The sequence below is a fragment of the Nesoenas mayeri genome (genome assembly GCF_963082525.1).
Source record: "Nesoenas mayeri genome assembly, chromosome: 1".
NCBI classification, from domain to species: Eukaryota; Metazoa; Chordata; class Aves; order Columbiformes; family Columbidae; genus Nesoenas; species Nesoenas mayeri.
Genome location: NC_137541.1, coordinates 109,281,609 through 109,300,892, shown reverse-complemented (window position 1 = coordinate 109,300,892; position 19,284 = coordinate 109,281,609). Strand labels below are relative to the sequence as shown.

The 19,284-nt window shown below is 42.9% G+C and overlaps 1 protein-coding gene across 2 annotated transcripts; it reads right to left on the bottom strand.

The window, feature by feature from the left end:
- Positions 1-2,058: 2,058 nt before the first annotated feature.
- Positions 2,059-11,248, bottom strand: PRDX4 (peroxiredoxin 4). Of its 2 annotated transcripts, XM_080363598.1 has the most exons (8): positions 10,948-11,248; positions 7,951-8,068; positions 6,832-6,948; positions 6,146-6,268; positions 5,382-5,512; positions 3,729-3,763; positions 2,534-2,580; positions 2,059-2,186 (listed from the first exon to the last, which is right to left on the bottom strand). In XM_080363598.1, the coding sequence occupies exons 1-8, from the start codon at positions 11,192-11,194 to the stop codon at positions 2,183-2,185; spliced, it is 822 nt and encodes a 273-aa protein (XP_080219724.1). In that variant the 5' UTR covers positions 11,195-11,248; the 3' UTR covers positions 2,059-2,182. The 2 variants fall into 2 exon arrangements, with proteins under 2 accessions (XP_080219724.1, XP_080219723.1); XM_080363597.1 differs by lacking the exon at positions 2,534-2,580 and having other exon boundaries at positions 10,948-11,246.
- Positions 11,249-19,284: the final 8,036 nt, after the last annotated feature.

Here is a 19,284-nt window from a genome sequence, read left to right as displayed (position 1 = left end):
ACACTGCAACTGCTCGGAGTTACTTGACATTCTCTGTATTCATGCTTTGGTGTTTCACAGTTGAGAAAGGGGAACAAAATCCTAAGCAAAACACAAGCAGCTGGTTTACAGCCTAGTAATGTGACAAAGCGCCTCTACATGATGCCCTCTGGTCTCTGAGATGACACGGGCTGGAGCAGCACATTGCCAGCCTTTGGTGCTGGTCCCGCTGTGCTTCTGCCCTCTGGATGGGATCACAGAATCATTTTGGCTAGAAAACACCTTTAATATCATGGAGTCCAACTATTAACGTAACACTGCCAAGTCCACCACTAAACCATGTCCCCAAGAGGTTCATCTTATGCTTCTTTTAAACACCTCCAGGGATGGTGACTCCACCCTTCCCTGGGCAGCCTGTTCCAATGCCTGACAGCCCTTTCTGTGAAGAATTTTTTCCTAATATCCAATCTGAACCTCCCCTGGCACAACTTGAGGCCATTTCCTCTTGTCCTGTCACTTGCTACTTCGGAGAAGACACCAACCCAATCCGTGCTACAGCCTCCTGTCAGGTAGTTGTAGAGAGCAATCAGGTCTCCCCTCAGCCTCCTTTTCTCCAGGCTGAACAGCCCCCGTTCCCTCAGCCGCTCCTCATCAGACTTGTGCTGCAGACCCCTCAGCAGCTTTGTTGCCCTTCTCCGAACTCCCTCCAGCACCTCAATGACCTTTCCACGGTGAGAGCTCCTCCTTTCCCCAGGCCTTGCAGGGGCAGGGAGGCTGGGGCCTGCTGGAGTCCTGCTTGCTCCAGCCCTTGTGGCCTCTGCCCTAGGCTTGTGTTATTTGTATGGAAGCTGAAGCAAAAGGCAAGCAGCCACTTCCACTCTCTGTCCGCAGTGACTAATCAAGAGAGCTGCTCAGTATTCACCAAAGTCTACAAAATCAGTTAACTGGACAGTGAAAATGCAACTGCTGGTCTAGTTCCGCAGAAGAGAACCGAAGCATCTGTGTCCAAGGAAGAGAACCGTATGGTCTGGTGGGGGAAGGGGAAATAAGTTCTCAAGAGCGTGGGCTCCAACCAAGAGTAACAGTGTGCCCGTGCTGGACTGGAGCAGGGAGGATGCCTTCTCTGGGGCCTTCTCAAGGCTGATCCTGGTAAAGAGGTGACCCTGACTTCAAGTGCTGTTTCTCCAGTTGCACAGACTGCAGAACACCATGTTAAAAAGAGAGAGAGGTGGGAAGAAGCAAGAATAGACATTCTTCTGAAAGGCTTCTCCAGGGCATACAAGCATGAAGTGTGTCTCACACAGAGATGTTCCTTTCCCGTGAAAGGAGAAATTCACGTACATGAGCCACAAGAGCTTCTGACAGATCATTAGACACATCAGTACTAATCTTACGAAAAGACCACGATTATGGCCTTAAAACTTAGGAGCTGCAGTTAATGAATGGATCAGCATGTGACACTGACTACCGTGTACATCTGTTAATAGTGGAGGGCCAGGGAAATAATTCAGACCAAGTAAAATGGAATTGATCTTATCAACATGTAAACTACAAATACAAGCACAGAAAAAATTACTGGTTCAGCCCTTGAATCACGTGAACCAACACAGCTGTATTTTTTTCAGTGCTGTTGTACTGATTTATGTAGCATAGAATATGTTCTTAGCACTTTAAAATTGTTTTCCAGCTTTGGACAAACTGGAACTTTAATTCAGCAACTGTAAATTATTTCTGGCTTTCGGGTTAGCTGCTGTTGCCTCTGGACCACAGACTAATGTACCATAACCAAGTGGCTCTTTGCTAGCTGTAGCTCTTGGAACGTGACCAAGCAAGACAACATTTCTGCAAAAATTAAGTAATCTTATCAATAGCAAAAGTCATGAATATAAGCCTGAGAAGCTAAGAGAAGTAAATTTTGGGAAAACCAAGCATCTAAACAAACTTACAGGGAAAATATGTATTTCATAAGAATATTTTCTGATAACTAGTTAGGTACCCACGCTTCGCACAGGTTAAACTCCCATTTAAGAAACAAGACCTTTAATGGTCTACTGCAGTTACATATTAGTCAAACTCATGAAAGTAACAAAATTAATGAAATTTTATTGGCAAAAATCAAGTTGAACATGACCTATGTAATTCAACGGAAGCAAGACTCAGTTTAGTTTATCAAAATACTTCAGTTTTCCAGCTGGATCTGGAATTATCTGTGCAAGAAAGAAAATGAAAATGTTAGTCGAAAAACAAAACACATAAACACAACAAACTGTAATACCAGAACAGCGTAGTATTTCATAATATGATGCTAAGGCCAACCCACAAGCAACACCAGAGAGTAATTTATCAGTGGACTTGATCCTAGATTACTGTTTTATCTCTAAAGATACCTAACAACAGTAGCAGAAAGTTTTAACTAATTGGGCAAAGAGAGAGTGCAGCCTACCAAAGGAAGAATCTTGACAATTGGGACCACATACATCTATGTTGCTTGTCCCAAAAGCAAGACACTGTAATAAATTAATATTTGTAATCAAGACTCTTAGAATTTACTTACAGTTCTTCCCTTGGCCACCACACTCTCATGGCTTCCTCTGGTCTGATCTAATTAAATCAAACACATTTAGAAGGCATGGCTACATCTTCGAGAAAGGCTTTTTGAACCACTAAGCTATTTAAATTATCTGCATCTTTTGCACAGAGGAGAAAGCTTATGTATTGTTTTAGATCTTCACACTGGTAGTATTGTTGATCTCAGCATTGTAATTATATTAATGTCATATTATTTAGGTCATCCACGGTTACAGAGGACAGAACTTTCCAGTTGCCAAAACATGTCTGTTAGGCCAGCCACCCCTCTTTCATTTTGCAGTCTGAATATCCGGCTTGCCCCACTGAGACACTCTGCTTGCTCCAAAGAGGTGACTCTGAGCCTCCGGTCATTCTGGGCAATTTTCACACCCAGCAAAGAAACATGGTTTAACTGTCAGTTACAATGCTCGCTACTCTGCTTAGAGGCTGCTTGGACCTGCATTTTGTTGAGACAGCTCTTAAACAACAATGCTCTTTCATCACCAGATGGTTCAGAAGAAAGCCACATGCTCAATTAAATGGCAGTGATCTCATCCGACCTAGGCGGCTCAGACCCCTAGTAAAAATGTCATTATTCTGCTGAGGTTTGATCAAAGCCAGAGAACACAAACAAGTTCAATGGTTTCTGGGTGTTCATCTGCGCCCTTGCTCTTGTGCTTATAGTCACATGTAGGCGAGTTGTAACAAAGGAGGAAGAGCTATTGTGCAGCAAAGCAGTGCTCTCTGCTGGAGTTCTGACAGTGGCACACCAGCTCTGCCAAATACTACAGCAGCCTGGCAACTTTCTCTTTTTGGGTAGTGCCTAGCTAGGATCCACAGCAGCACTTGACAGAACCAAGGATTTATATGGACAAATAACCGAGAAAACACACTCAAGAGTTTCCAACTTCCTTTCATCAGGTGTTAATAGGAAAAAAAAAAGTTCTTGATCACTAACTAACTGCTGCTCAAGAGAGTTTTGTTCATACACAGGGAGTCTGAAACAACTGGAATAGCGTGAGGGAAACGAGCTCCTAATGAAGTCAGTAGTAATCCAAAAGCTGTAACTATAATAATGTGAGTTTACTCATATAATCGCACTGAAAATTGCAAAGATTTTGGATTTGGCTTCACCGGAGTTTTTTAATAGTACATGCATTTAAACATAAACAGTGACTTACTGTTTCACTGCCAGGTTTCCAACCAGCAGGGCAAACTGGAGGGAAAAAAAAAAGGACAAAAGTTAGTAAAAGTATTTCTACACACACTTACTTCTGTGCACTTAACATTATCTTTCTGAACCTGAAGTAACACAGCACACAAATGTCATATGTAAATATCTGCAACTTGCAGTTTGCTTTATACATGGGATGGTGTCATAACAGTTGATAACCTGCTACCAGCTACCACTTCCATTATCTTTGGATGGATGCCGATGCCTTGGTTTAATTCTTGTGCCCTTCTAGACAAAGCACTGTCTGAGAATGAACACTTATTCTAGCAGAAACAAAAGTTTCACAACAAAATTCGGGTGACTATTCAGAGACCTACCTTTCTTTCTTTAAAACCAATGCTAGGGAAAAAAAAATATAGCAAATAAATCAGTTCAAAGATTCCACAAGAGACTGAGTGATTTTATTTGAAGCCTTGCTCAGGAGTAAAGGGATTACAGCATGTGGTTAACGTGCACTGTGGCACACAGCCCTGTGACCACCTGTGCAGTTGCACATTCTGGAGCAAAGCTCTTATCTCTCCAGAGCTCTCCCTCTGAGGCTTTATCTCAATGTGTTATGCCATCTCACACTGCTTTAAGGCACGCTGCCACACAAAATGCCACAAATGCAATTAGGAATCACGGAGAACTTTTTTCCTGTTCTGTGCAAAGAAGGCAGTAAGGCATATAGGGAGGCTCTCCTCTGCATTCATGAAAAAGCTGGGAAAAAAAAAATGTTACTCTGGAAACACGCTGCAGATCAGTATTCTGTAAAACAGCTTTGTAACTAAATAAGAGAGGTTAAATTTCCTCAGTCAACTGTGTATAGCCTAAGTATCAGCATTTATATTTTTAAATCTGTACAGCAAAGCATAATAATGATTTGTACCTTAGGATAAATGCACTTTCAAATGCCAGGTGAAGCTGAGTTGAAATGGAAGTTCAGCTGCTGAACATGTATTAATACTTAAACGAATCTTTAAATGAAAGAATGTGTGTATTTAAACACATTAATTAAAGAAATGTGAAAAGTACATTCTATGCTTGATCTGAGGAGGATACAAATTGTTGAGACAAAGTAATGACTTGAAGCCAGTGAAAGCTTCTTTGTCAGGGGAAGATGATCTCATAGCACTTGTAAAGAAAACCCAAGTATGGTGGTGTAACTTTCACAGCATCACCACGTATCTTGGCACGAAGCACACTCAGTTCCTTGTCACAGATCCTCAATGAATGACACAGGACAAGGATGACTGGTATCTCAATTACTGTAGCATGTCAAAACGTACCGAAATATTGGGCCTGATTTGTCACGGCCTCATATTTTGTACAGATTTATGCTTGTGACAGATGGTACCTAATGCTTTAATTCAGAGCAAGGAATGCTTTATGCTCTGCATTCTCATGGATGTGAAGCAAAACATGAATTACTATTCTAGAAACAACCTATGAATGCACTGGGATGACAGAATCTTGTAGCAGGGCAATCAAACCACTTCATTCCCTGTATGAGATTAGTCTCTAAAGTTACTGAGTACCTTTCTTCCTAAAAGCTACAAATACAGCTTCCACTCTAAGTAAAACAATCTTCAACATCAAAGTAGAGTAATTAAAAGAGCACCTTCTCCATGTTTGTCTGTGTACTGGAATGCTTGTACTAAACGAAGTGTTTCATCCACGGATCTCCCAACAGGAAGGTCATTCATCGTGATCTGTCGAAGGATTCTCTTATCATCAATAATGAAAAGGCCTCTGTGAAGACATTTTGTGTGTGTGTTAGGAAACAGAATGAATTACAGTGATGTGTTTACACACTATTTCATGTTTGTTGGATGGGAAGAATCTGATCTCTGAAAACACCATACAATACCCACCACCTTAGAATACTACTAACCTACAATTCTTTACCTGAGGCATCTGATGACATGAGATGACGGCAAGTTAAAACCAAAATAGGATAATTTTCTGCAGAACATAAAGCTAGACTTTGGCAGGCCCTGCCAGGGGATGTTGCAGATGCTAAGACATTTCAGGGATCCCAAAAGCAACTAATCAAATTTATGAAACATGCATCTCTTGAATCTATTAGTTACTCTTAGTCTTGACTCCACTTGTATTTGGGAGGTCCCTGAGTAGCTGCAGTTTTGGGGTATTCTGCGTATTTGCCCTGCCCCAGGTATCTGCTGTTAAACAGGACAGTAACCTCCATCTGTGTTCTGACTCATTATGGCTAATTTTTTTGTGTTATTGAATATATATTTTGTCTCTCGGCACGAATCCCCAAGTAAAAATTGCTCTCAAAGAAAAATTTCAAAAGCTTCTTCAGATATGAAGTAGTCAGTACCACTCCAGCAGAACAAAATGAACAGTAACCAAGTGAAATACCTAAGTGTATGTCCTTGATCTTCCAAATATACACCATAATCCTTTGAAATTTGATGCGTCAAATCTGAAAGAAGCGGAATCCTCATAGGTCCAAGTCCCCCTTGTTTTCGAGGAGTATTAATCCTTTGAAAGAAATCAGATACAGATGTGTTTCTCATAAAGACTTATATTCCCTACACAAAGTTAAAAGTCATAAATCAGAACGGATTTAGGGCAAGTGACATTTTTCTTATTCTGCATACAAAGGAGATGAATACTATTCATAGTCGAAGCAAAATGTTCAGTGGATCTTTCGCAGTTTTTGGCCGCATTTATTAACAGTGACCTCTTTCTTATCAGTCACAGTAGCTTTATACCAATGTGCTCATGAACTGGGACAGTGTAGCGCCTCTACAGATACCTGCACCCTTATCCCTTTTTTTCTTTTGTATTTGAAATATTTTTTGGACTGCGACATGATATATTTCAAGCAGAACGTATCAAACAAGACTCAAAGATAAGGCACTTTCACACACTAGGGTTAAAAAATTTTACTACTGAAAAATATTTTAAACAGTTGTACCAACAGTATCATGCTTTTACAGATTATGATACAGCTACATAGGCTACAAATCTGGGGATACAGTTCTTCAGCTAAGATGGACCCATGAATAATTTTTAGTAAAAGATAAGGAAAAGATACATACCATGCTAAGTGAGTGAACTTTGAGTCCACAGAACATGCTACTACTTCGGTATTTATTGCTCTGAATTCTTCGATTCTGTCACTGAAGGCAATTATCTCGGTTGGGCATACAAATGTACTAGATAATTTAAAACAAGATAAAGTCAAAATTTCATGACACAGTAAATTTTGTTTAACTTAAAATGGTGGATTCATCATAAACAATCTCAGCTTTTACTTATCTTTTATTGCTTCTTCAAGTATTTAACCAAAATGTTGCCTGACAAATCTTTAAGCCTCAGTTTCTGGCTTAGTTACACAGAGTTTATTACTGAAGAAGATGACAAACCTGCGCTGTCTTACAATCTGAGTATAACTGTTTTTACTGTTACTTTCCTTTAGACTTTATGAATATTAAGTGGCTGAATTTAAGCAAAATATGCCATTTTTTTCAGAGGAATATACTATAATTTCTTTTTACCGTGCACGTCTGCAAATTTTAACTATTTTGACCTTTGACTTCCACTACAGAAGAAATAAAGACCACAATTTCTAGGGCCTTGAAGCTAATGGCCAAGAGCTATGTTATTTCCTTTATAATGCCAAGGTAGTTACACATCTTTGTCCTCTTGTCTTCATTTTGTGGAAATGAATGGGACTGTCTGGTAGAAAGCTGAGGTGTTTCCACTCAACCACTGAAGTTACCACATTCTAAATAAAGGAGGGTAATGTCAGATGTTCTTAGGGTGTTATGGAAAGAACTTAAAGGGAAAATGTCATCTTTTAATGTCCTTGATACATTCTGGAAAATACAGATGGGATGCTGTCTCTTGTTTGCAGCAGTGATTTACAGCATCAAACAGAACATAAAGGTTGCTACAGATGGGAAGTTTTTTTGTGTGTGTGTGGAGACACAAATTAGTGGACACATTTATTAGGGCAAAGATTGTGTTACAATTTTACCAATGCACGATGAAAACACAAATGAAAATACCATATTTTCTTTCGTTGCTTCTTTCTTCTCCCCCAAGCCCCTACCAAACAAAAAAACCCAAGATCTCAAAAAAAGGGCAAAATTAATGAACTATGGGTCTAGCGTAGCTGTACTCAGTCTTGGTATGTCTACAGTGATCTTACTTACAAGTCAAGAGGATAGAAGAAGAAGACAAGATATTTCCCTTCATAATCTGTTAATTTCAGCTCTTTAAACTCTCCGTTAATGACCGCTGTTCCTTCCCAGTAAGGTGCTGGCTTGGAGACTGAAATATGAAGAAAGTTCAATTAAAAGTCAGAATACAAAGCACGTGTTCAAACCAAGCCGTTCACTAGCGAGCTTGGCCGCAAAGCCAACTGTTCCTCCTTTTGCTTGAAAAACAACCTGCACACAGTTACAAAATGAAACTTTCTTACCGCTTTAAAAAGTGCACAGCTGGCACAGGCTACAGAATGATTAATAAATGTAGTTTTTAGTACACATGGAAAGTCAATAATTTGACCAACTTGTGCTAATACATAAACCCTTTGAATCACTGATAATCAAGGCCACACAAACCTTATCTGGGTGCATTGAAAAAACCATGTGTTTGCTACCAGCTCATGGCAGAACATCTGTTAGACTGAAGGGGAAGCTGTTTAAGATTTCAGGAACCCTTACTACTTCGTTAGGAATAGCTGTTGCAAATCAGAAACATAAAATGGTTCAGTTCAAATTCATATTGTCAGTTTTTAGCCACAAAAAAATCTACTTGGAATTCAAGTCCACAAAAAGAATACATGCTGCAACATGTTTGGAGACAAATGCCTAAAACCACAGTGTGTATTTATTAAATTAGAACTCCTAAGCAAATTGTAACTTGATGATAGTTGTGTTTTACAAAAAAATCCAATTAAAATGCATGAAATGTATTTCCTACCAAAAGAGATTAATCTTGAATTAAAACCATTAAAAATTATCCTGCCAGGTACTATTTTCGTAGCAATGTGAACTCTGAGACAAAGAACAGGGTAAGCTGGAGATCCAAGGTGATCTGAATACACTTGTGATGTCAAGGACATTGACCTACAGTCCCAGGGAACTAGGGAAATGCTGCTGAGAAGAATATAAAGAATCTTAATTCTTAATTATTATCTGGATGAGGACTATGTTGTTGGTCTCTCCTTTTTTTAGGACAACCTACAGCTGTTAGTTATTGAGCACCTACAACAAGGACTGCCAAAAATACCCCAAATCATCAGACACATCGTGCCTGTGAATGGGAAGGCAGTCGGCTTTGGATTCTCATGTTATAACCCACATGCGACGCAGCAATACAAGTACAGAGAATCAGTAGGTATGACTGATAATTTCAGTTTACTGGTTTTGATGAAATCCTCTCAAGTCTTCTGTAGAATTCCTTCTGACCAGATTTCAAGCTACAGACCTCTAACTTTTTTTTTTTTTTAAATTTTTATTGAGTCTTTGTAGGTATGCGACGGTTCTCAAGTGAGAGCAAGGATTAATCTTCAAGTTATTTTGAGCTCTCCACAATGTTTCAAATATTGCTCTTTACAAAACAGTGACACTCATAATCTAATCTCGTCACAGCAAAACATTCTCTTCAACTGACCTTCAGATTACTAGGGAGAAGGAAAAGACATTAAATAAAATATGTTGTATCTTGACCTGTTTTTAAGTGATATTTTGGTTGAAAAAGACTTGTCTAAACTGTTGTAAGAATATTACAAAAGGACGAAAAAAAAAAGAACAGAGCTGGTTACAAGTATCTTGACTGCTTTTCCATTTTTCTCATAGCATCTGTTTGCAAATGTTTATAACAGAAGTTATGCTCTGTCTCGGCAGAGGAAAAGGATTTAAAGCTCTAAATTCTCACAGCAAAGACACGTTTTGTGTGACTTCTCTCCTTTCTTCAGTCTAAAAAAGCAGGACTTTTGGGGAGCAGCTGAGCACTTGAACGGGTGCCCCGGAGCATCTCGCTGCGACTCAAAGATGTTTGCACCTCAGTCTGCCATAAAGCATCTAAACCACAACGAGAGGGTCTGCACAGAAGTGGCAAACCCAGCCCAGTATGGCCAGTAAGTGTCAGGAGAGGTGCCCGCTGGCTATCTCTAACCACCGTGTGAGCACAAGGCATTCCTGCACGTTGTTCAAAGCGCTCCCCTCATCGCCTTCGCTATATCTGGAACCGCAAGTGTTGGTGAATGTCTGTGAAACAGAATCACAGAATCACAGAATCGACGGGGTTGGAAAAGACCTCAGAGATCATCGAGTCCAACCCTTGGTCCAACTCTAGTCTGTTTACTAGATCATGGCACTAAGTGCCATGTCCAATCTCAGTTTAAAAACCTCCAGGGACGGCGAGTCCACCACCTCCCTGGGCAGGCCGTTCCAATGCCTGACCACCCTCTCTGTAAAGAATTTCTTTCTAATATGCAGCCTAAATTTCCCCTGGCAGAGTTTAAGCCCATGCCCCCTTGTCCTATTGCTGACTGCCTGGGAGAAGAGACCAATCCCCACCCGGCTAGAACTTCCCTTCAGATAGTTATAGAGAGTAATGAGGTCACCTCTGAGCCTCCTCTTCTCCAGACTAAGTGTAGACCAGTGTAGTAATTGAAACGTTAACTCGCTGTCAGTTTAACACCATAAACACGCGGGCCTGGAAAGGACACCGGGCCCTCCCGAGCCCCCCGGCAGCCGCACGTCCGCAAGCCAACGGGAGGGGAGGGGAGGGGAAGCACCCGGGAGCGGCGGGCTGAGCGGCAAGTGCCGCTCCCGCCGGGTCACCCGCAGGCACAGCCGGTCACCCCACGGGGGGGGCCGTGCAGAGCCAGGGGCTACTGCCGGTGCAGAGAGGCGGGCAAGGCGGCCGTGTGGGAAACAGCCACATGGGGATCCCGGGAGGGCCGCAGTCCCACGGCGGAGGGCCAAGGCGCTCGGCTTGACGTGGCGCTGCCCGCCGCTCTGCCGCTCCAAGCCGTGGGGCGGCCACCGCCCCCCGCCCCTCGCCCGCCCCGCGGCGGAGGCGCATTGCGGGCACCTCCCCCCGCCCCGGCCCCGGGCCGCCCCTCGGTGGCGGCGCAACGAAGGGCACCCGTACGGCATCCGCCGGCCTCCCGCTCCCCGGTCCCGCCCGGCACCTACTCTTGGCCTGGCTGAGGTGCAGCGAGTGGTCGGAGACGGGCAGGCGAGCCGCCTCTCCCGGGTAGACCTGCCCCCCCGCGTAGTAATGGCACTGCTCGTCCCCTCGCTGCCGCGCCGAGCGCGGCTCCTCCGCCTCTGCCGCCGCCGCCTCGCCTCCCAGCACCGCCACCGCCGCCAGCAGCAGCAGCGCGGACCCACGGGCCTTCGCCCCGCCGCACGCCCGCAGCCCCCGCCACGCTGCCTCCATGGCCCGCCGAGCGACTGCACGTCCCCGCGGCGCGGCGGCGGGAGGAGCTTGGCCCGGCCTGTCGCACACGCCGCACGGCCAGGCCCCCGCCCCGCCGCCGCGGCCGCTGCCTGAGGAGAGGCGGAGGTCTGAGGCCCGCGGCCGCCCGGCACACCCACCCCCAGGCCCTGCCGTTCCGTGCGGCTGGGTGCTGCCTGCCCGCTGCGCTGTGGGCTCAGCCTTAAGTCCCGGAGCAAATGTTACGTTGTGTACGTGCCTAGAGAAAAAGACAAAAGAAAAACACACGTGTATGTGGAGAGGGAGCGTGCACGTAGTCCAGTGCGTGTGATTGCAGAAGGAAACTCTCTACCAATACATGAGATAATCCTGTCTCAATCCTTATCGGTGGCAGAGTGGGTTCTGTGGGCATTTCATCACTCACAGCCGTACCGCTCTATGCCAAGCGCAGCTTGTACGCTCTGGCCTAATGAATACACAAAATGTGGAAAAGCCAACTGCCATAGATCTGAAATCTTGCATTGCTGCCAGCTGGGCAGCAATTCAGGAATGAGCACCATGTAGTGCAAGTGGCTGCATTAAGAATGTGGCTAAACAGAAACAATACTACTAAATGCCTTTTAATTCATAGAATCATAGAAACATGGAATAGTTTGGGTTGGAAGGGATCTTTAAAGCTCATCTAGTCCAGCTCCCTGCCATGGGCAGGAACATCTGCAACTAGATCAGGTTGCTCAGAGCCTCATCCAGCCTGGCCTTGAATGTCTCCTGGGATGAGGCATCTACCACCTCTCTGAGCAGCCTGTTCCAGTGCCTCACCACCCTCATGGTAAAGAATTTGTTCTTAGATCCAGTCCAAATCTACCCTCTTCCAGTTCAAAGCCATTAACCCTTGCCTGTCACTACAAACCCTTGTAAGAAGTCCCTCACCAGCTCTCTTGTAGGTCCCTATAGGTACTGGAAGGCTGCTATAAGTTTCTCCAGGGTGAACAACCCCAACTCTCTCAACCTGTCCTCTCAGCAGAAGTGCTCCAGCCCTGTGATGATCTTTGTGGCACAAATATCTTGTTCCAAGTTTGCCTTGTGAGGTCATTTTTCTCAGTGCTCAGTAGATTGTGGTTCATATCACAAAACAGTTACATATTTGTCACACATAAGCATAGCTAGAAGGTAATTCAGCAGCGCATTTAATAACAAGCAAAATTTTGGAGACAGTGAGTAGGCTGTGGCAAGGGGTAGGTGAAGCTTTGTAGCACAATGCCTGGTTGAACTAAGTTATGCTAGGCATACCTCGTTGGCTGGGACAGTTCAGGTCATATGTCAAGTGGATCCAGGATCCTCAAATTGTAACCAGGATCCTTAAAAATTAACATGTGAAATGGCTGGAGCTATCCCTTACCAAAAGTGGGGACACCACTGACCTTTTGTGCTTGCAGCACTGTGGGTGGCATCCTCTGGGGAAACTGGTGGTTCACTAAGAAGGTTACTCCAGACTGACAATGTCAGGCTCTTAGCAGAGGAACATCTGCATCGCATCCTGTCTCTGCAGATGATTTGTGCTAAGTGCACCTTCAGGATGGTATGGTACCCGTGCCAGAATGGACAGTACAATTTCTCTCTTTTAAAAATTATACAGAACAGGCACATAAAGAGCAGAGTGAAAAGAAAACACTGAGGGCCATTTTCAAATAATAAGGGCTCTGTAAAAGAAGAAAGTGATTAGCAAGGCACCTATCATGATATATTGTGTCTGGAAAAAATCCTGCTGTTTTTCTGATTTCCTACAACAGAAACCACCCTTTAAAAATATATTTCACAAAATTAAATTCAGAGAAGTGGGAGAAACATGACCTTGCAAGCTTGCTTGGACTTCTTACCCTGTGATTTTAGTGTTCTTCCAAAGCTCTGACTCCTCTTCAGAAGGAACTCCTTTCCTTTCCCATCTCTTGTCATGTTTGCCTTTAAGTTCCAGTCTAGATTCTGCAAGTTAGGGATCATGCTTGGAAAATGCCATTCATACTGTTACTGTCACGGTAGTAACCTTACTTTGGCATATTTGCCCACCTGAAGGGGTTGAAGATTACTGAGGGTCAGAAGGGTAAGGTTCTGGAACAGCCCTCTGATGGCTATGGAAGCAAAATACCTACATAGTTATTGGGCTTCATCAGCGTGTGTGAAATTATAAAAAATGGACTTGATGGCACATGGGATCACCTTGTCCTGTTTTTTCCACAGTGAGCTGAGGGTGGGCAAGCTCTGATTATACCTCCTAAAATGTTGGAAGCAGGATAAAATCTGATCTTCTTTTCAGTGCTGCTGTTTAGGTTTGACTTTCTTCTTCTGTCAAGGGCATGCCTTCAAAGTGGGGATGAACAAAATCTGTTTGCTTCTGTTAAGCACTCTGGCCCTGGTGGATGAAAAGCACTTGAAGAATCTTTGCACTTGCACTGATTTCAGATTCATGCATGCCTTACATTTAAGCTTGCTAAAATGTGCTGGTAGATCACTGTTTTCCATGATCCAACTCTAGTCATACTGAAATTAATATCAAGCTCTCCTAAATGTCACTGCTTGTAAAGAAAGTCACAGTCATGGCCTCACAAAGTTATTTTGGTTGTCCCTGCTCTTCTCTGCTGGTATTTTGAACCACAGGGAAGAGCAGTGATTTGAAGAGTAGTTGTACAGTAAAGCTGAAAACAATTGAAAGGCTGAGAGGTATGCACTTTGTATAATGTTAACATCCCTCAGTTGAAAGATTTTTCGCAAATACCAGTACAGGAGAGAGGATATCAGTAAAATCAATGCAATAAAAATAGGAAAGAATCTGGTGTCTTGTGAGTGGAGAAAATCCTGAAGGACAGAAATGTGTTTTGTCTGTTGAACATGTTAGTTGGAAAGCACTAAATTGAGGTTCATATGTGATTAAGTATATATAGACATGGAACAGAGTTCAGATGAGCAACAATGAAGACTTTCTGGCTGCTGCTGTACTATCAAAGCTTCTGCCAGTGATTAAAAGTTAAAAAATCTGTAAATGAAATTCAAGATGAAATCCAAATATCTGTCATGCTTCAGTGTCCAAATGGATAGCACAGACAGCCTTTTTTCTTTGCCCAGTGATGAAATACTTGAACTGAATACTGATTTTTGTGTTTAAATTGATAAAATTAAGTTACATTGCTAGTATGTAATATGGGAAACACTGCTTCATTTGTCACTGTGCTACACTCATCCACAGAATCACAGAATCATAGAATGGTTTGGCTTGGAAAGGACCTTCAAAGGTCATCTAGTCCAACCCCCGGCAATGAGCAGGAACATCTTCAACTAGATCAGGTTGCTCAGAGCCCCGTCCAGCCTGGCCTGGAATGTCTCCAGGGATGGGGCATCTACCACCTCTCTGGGCAACCTGGGCCACTGTTTCACCACCTTTGTTGTAAAATATTTCTTCCTTATGTCTGGCCTGAATCTGCCCTCTTTTAGTTTAAAACCATTACCCCTTGTGCTATTGCAACAGACCCTCCTAAAAAGTCTGTCCTCCTCTTTCTTATAGGCCCCTTTTAGGTACTGAAAGGCCACAATAAGGTCTTCTCAGAGCCTTCTCTTCTCCAGGTTGGACAGTCCCAGCTCTCTCAGCCTGTCCTCACAGCAGAAGTGTTCCAGCCCTCTGATCATTTTTGTGGTCTCCTCTGGACCCTCTCCAACAGATCCATGTCTTTCCTGTACTGAGGGCTCCAGGGCTGCAGTTGTACAGCTCTCTGAAGTTGATAGAGTTTACCACATGCAAAGGGAAAGCTCTTAAATCCTTCCTTTCTTTTAACAGGCTGTCTTAACTGCATGTCATGCCATATTCAGGCCCACAAGGTTGTTTGGTTTTGGCAAAGGGCTTGATTGTGGCAGGGTGTCATTGCCATGGTGGCATTAGAGTTATGGGAGCGGCGAGTGATTTAGGCTACTAAAGTAGTTTAGAGATCGTTATGGAGGTTCTGTCCTTGCTTGCAGTGATAAAATACCTCACTATCATTTAAATGACCTAATATAAAAATATCTTGGAAAAATTAACATAGTATATTGTAGCAAGATGCCTGTCACGTTTCCTGGAACAGATGAAACAGATGCTCAATATTGTGCTGGCAAAACTAGCAGTTGAGTTTATCCTCCTTATGGCTTACAGGGACATTTTGAAAAATGTATTACATTGCTTGTCATGCATGACAGAAAATCTGCAGTGTAGAAAACTTTGCTGGAGAAAGCAGGGTAGAAAACATCTGTTATGTAAGTGGTATTGGATCAGAATGACCATAATTAAAGTTATCAATTAGAGGAGTCTCCTTTTTGTCTCTTGATTAGGCTAGGCTGCTGGGATCAGCTGTGTGTGCACTAACTGCACAGGGTCCCTGAAGAAAAAGTGTATCAAGCTGATAAGTGCGGGGTGGTTCCATTTGCTTTGATGAGAGGTTCATCCTGACTTCTGCCTGCTCCTAATATAGCTGAAGCAGTATGGCTAATTGAATATAAACAGAAACTTCTTCAAATCTGCCACTTTGCAGTGTAGAGGTGTAACAGGTATTCCTATATAATTCCTGTAATGTACCTTTGGGGAATATGCTAGTGTTTGGAGATGAATTTATATTTTTCCTCTTCAAACACACCTGCCATAGAAAAGTTCTGCTTCATTTCCTTCCCTTTCTCCTCCAGCTGGTTCTGCTTCTTGTGGCATCAGTGTTAGAAACCCTGCGTGGTTGGTGTGATAGGAACAGGACTGAGCACGGTCTTTGTGTGTTTGACTGAGCATGGCATAAAAGGGTGAGCAAAACTGCTGGTCACTGGGTGATGGGGGAGCACGGTTCCTAAGGCACCACCCATTCCATGCTTTCTTCTGCCTCTGTAGGTGCTGACAGAATCTACAAATTGCTGAAGATAAACAAATACTGTGAAACAGCCTTCTTGACCTAATAAATAATGTAGCCCTTGGGCAGCCCTGTCAGTGTTCCTTTGGCTGACACCTGGAGGGGTGAATTACAAGTGCATTTACGCTCCATCCCATTTTTTCTTCCATTGGCAAGCATGTATTCAAATAAAGTGCCTAGAATGTCTCTGAGCATTCGCACAATTTTTGGACAGTTAAACTGACAACAGTGAGGACAGAGGAAGCCCACACTGAACCATACCTGTTAGGCATATGCTGTTGTCTACAAGTCAGTGGACTATGAAGAACAATCGAGGTGCTGCACCTAGAAACCACTGCTGGACATCTAGACCCTTGGCAGTGTGCTGCTGATGTGCCCCAAGACCACCACAGCTAGGAGCTTGCTAGCCAAAATAACCTACCTAGCTTCATCTGGTGTTGCTAACCAACACAGACCTTCACCCAGAGAGGAGTAACCCCACTGTGCCAAGCATAGTGATCTCCATCAGTGTCATTCATGGGGATTCACAGGCTCCTGCCCTCGGGGTCCCACTCTTGGTTCTTCCTTCTCAGATCTGAGCTGAGGCTAGTGCACTTTGGTCTAAGTCTTGAGCTCAGTCAGCCTCTGGGAAAAGGTGGAAAATTTGTCACCTCAGCTCAGACAAAAAGCGAAGCTGCGTCCTGCCCTCGCAGGTGCCTGCCACCGCATCCTCATGGGTGGAAGGGAGCCCTGTGGCAGCCCAATGTCGTATTATTTCAAGCCAGAAGAGAGTCAGATGTTGCTGATGGTTGTTGATGACGCCTGGGTAGGCCTGTTCCGTGGGTAGTCACTAAAACAACCTTGCTCAAGCCTATGGGTGTGTTAGCTGCCTAAGTGGGGGAAAATGAAATGTTTAGCTGTTTTTGAAAAAGTAGGCCCTGCTGCCTGAAGCATGTGTGATCACATCAAGATTTGTGGAGGAGAGGAGGCTTCATTCCCCTGATACAGGGATAACATGGTACTAAAAAATTCCCAGCTCCTCTCCTTATGCCTACCTGCCTGCCCCTTTTCAGTCTTCTCTTGAAAAGATTTTTGTATTATCTGTTTTTTAGCACTGTTCCATATCTAAATTTGCCTTTTCTTCTATTTGTGAAAGAGAAAAATGGCTTTTGACCAGAAATATCCATGCACCTTGATGTGTTAGTGACTTTTACATTGCTCACTAGGTGGCAGTAAGATACTGTTACACTGATTAGAAAAATTTAAGTCCTGTATTCTCCAAGTGCCTTAAATTTCCTAAAATCTGAGGATCTGGTGTCAGAAACACCTTTTTTTGTTTGTTTGTTTTTCCTCTCTCTTCCCTAAAATTCAAGGTCCACAGGTGAAGGAAATACAACATGAAATCTATATTCGATACTCATAAACAACCCCAGTTCCTGTGAACATCTTACAACAATAAAGGTAATCAACCTTGTATATTTTTTCAGTAAGAAGCTTTCTCTGTTGTGCCTCGGAGAGTGAAGATGCTGGAAATACTAAAGTAGTCTCTTAAAAAAGAGGACAAAATAAGAAAAAACAACCATAAAACTTGTGGTGAATGAGGTAGCAATTTGTAACAGAAGTTAGGTTTTAACCTGGTCACTGTGGAGTAATGAAATAAATATTGGATTTTAATTTCTGCTTCCTTTTTTTGCTAGCTACACACATTTTTCTGGGAGTTTACATAGCAGTCCAGGAAGCTATTGTCTCTGCTTTGACTAGGATGAGTGGAGTGCACAGGCCCTTGTTCTTCTCTGCTGCTTCAGAAATCTCCATGCTCCATTTAGAATTGCTGTAAATAAATGAAGACTTTACATTTTTTATGGTAGCATCCATTGCAATTCAATTTTGCTTGCATTTCAGAGAGCAAGGACCTAGAGGTTTCCTTGCAAAGCAAAATTTCTTAGTCACCGAAATTGAAATAGATCTAATATTTGTGTTCCCCAGACCATAGGTTTATATGTTGAATCTCCTTCAGTTAGCTCTTATAGTCTAATTTAGTGTATAAATCGTGTTGGTAGTGAACTGTATGTTAATTTAGGTCAGTACTAATATAACCCCTGTTTGTGTCAAAGCTGCTTCTCTGTTTGGATCATCAGCTTTCCAAGGGGACTTGAGAAGCCATGCTTTTGTGCAAGAGCCAATATTTGATCTACCACATCTAAACTTGAAATTGAGTTCTGTTGTTTTCCCATAATGAAAGGGGAAAAAAAGCCCATATTTTCCAGCTAGGAGTTTTATTTATTACTATGTGCTTACTTCTTCTTGAGAAAGGGTTCATTCTTAGAAGTTTAGAAAGGCTTGTAAGTTTATAAACTCTTAAGTGAAAACACAGGATTTTCAAGATACTGCATGTATTGAAGATAGTACACTTAAAGTATCCTACCTATGTGCAAAGCATTTGTATGTTTATACCCTACAATCTCAGTCACCATTGCAGAACAAAAAATAGAGGAAAATGTTCAGAAGATACTATACTTGCTACTGTTGGGTGCAGCTGATTTACTTGTAGCTGCTCCTCTGGAGGCGTGAAACAAAGCACGGTGTGCAATTTACACACTTAAATTACAATAAAGGAGTAAAAGCCAAAATACTACGACAGTTTTTTTCAGTATTGAGTCTAAAGTGGTAAATAAGACAACGGGTTTGTTCGTGCAGTCGGGTGATTTGAAAATTAAATGGCTGTTTTTCATCGTACTGCTGAGCCTGTGCACAGCTCCTGTGCACACTGAGGGCTGCTCCCCGTGCTGGTCCAGGCAGCAAAGCCTGTCCCTAGGCATGGGGACAGGCGGGTCCGAGATGCTCTGGAGCTGCAGACATGTCAAAATTTGTGTCATCTCCATCTCTGCTGTTCACTGAGTGGGAAGCCCTGCTAAATAATTCCCCCAGTTTTTAAAAAAATATTTTAAGACAAGATTTTAAGATAAAGATTTTTTTCCAAGATTTTGAAGATGGTAACTGTTGCTGAGATAAATAAAATAACGTGTTGACCTGCTGCACAGCTAGCTGTTACATGGAATTATTCCTCAAGCCTACGCTTTGAAATAGTTGTTATGAAAAGTTGGCTGAGTGAGCTGAAGTTCCCAGTTAAGAAAGCTGATAACACAGAATAGTTTGTGGGCCAGAGTTCCTCTCTTAGTCTGGGGTGTTGATTTCAGAGAGAAG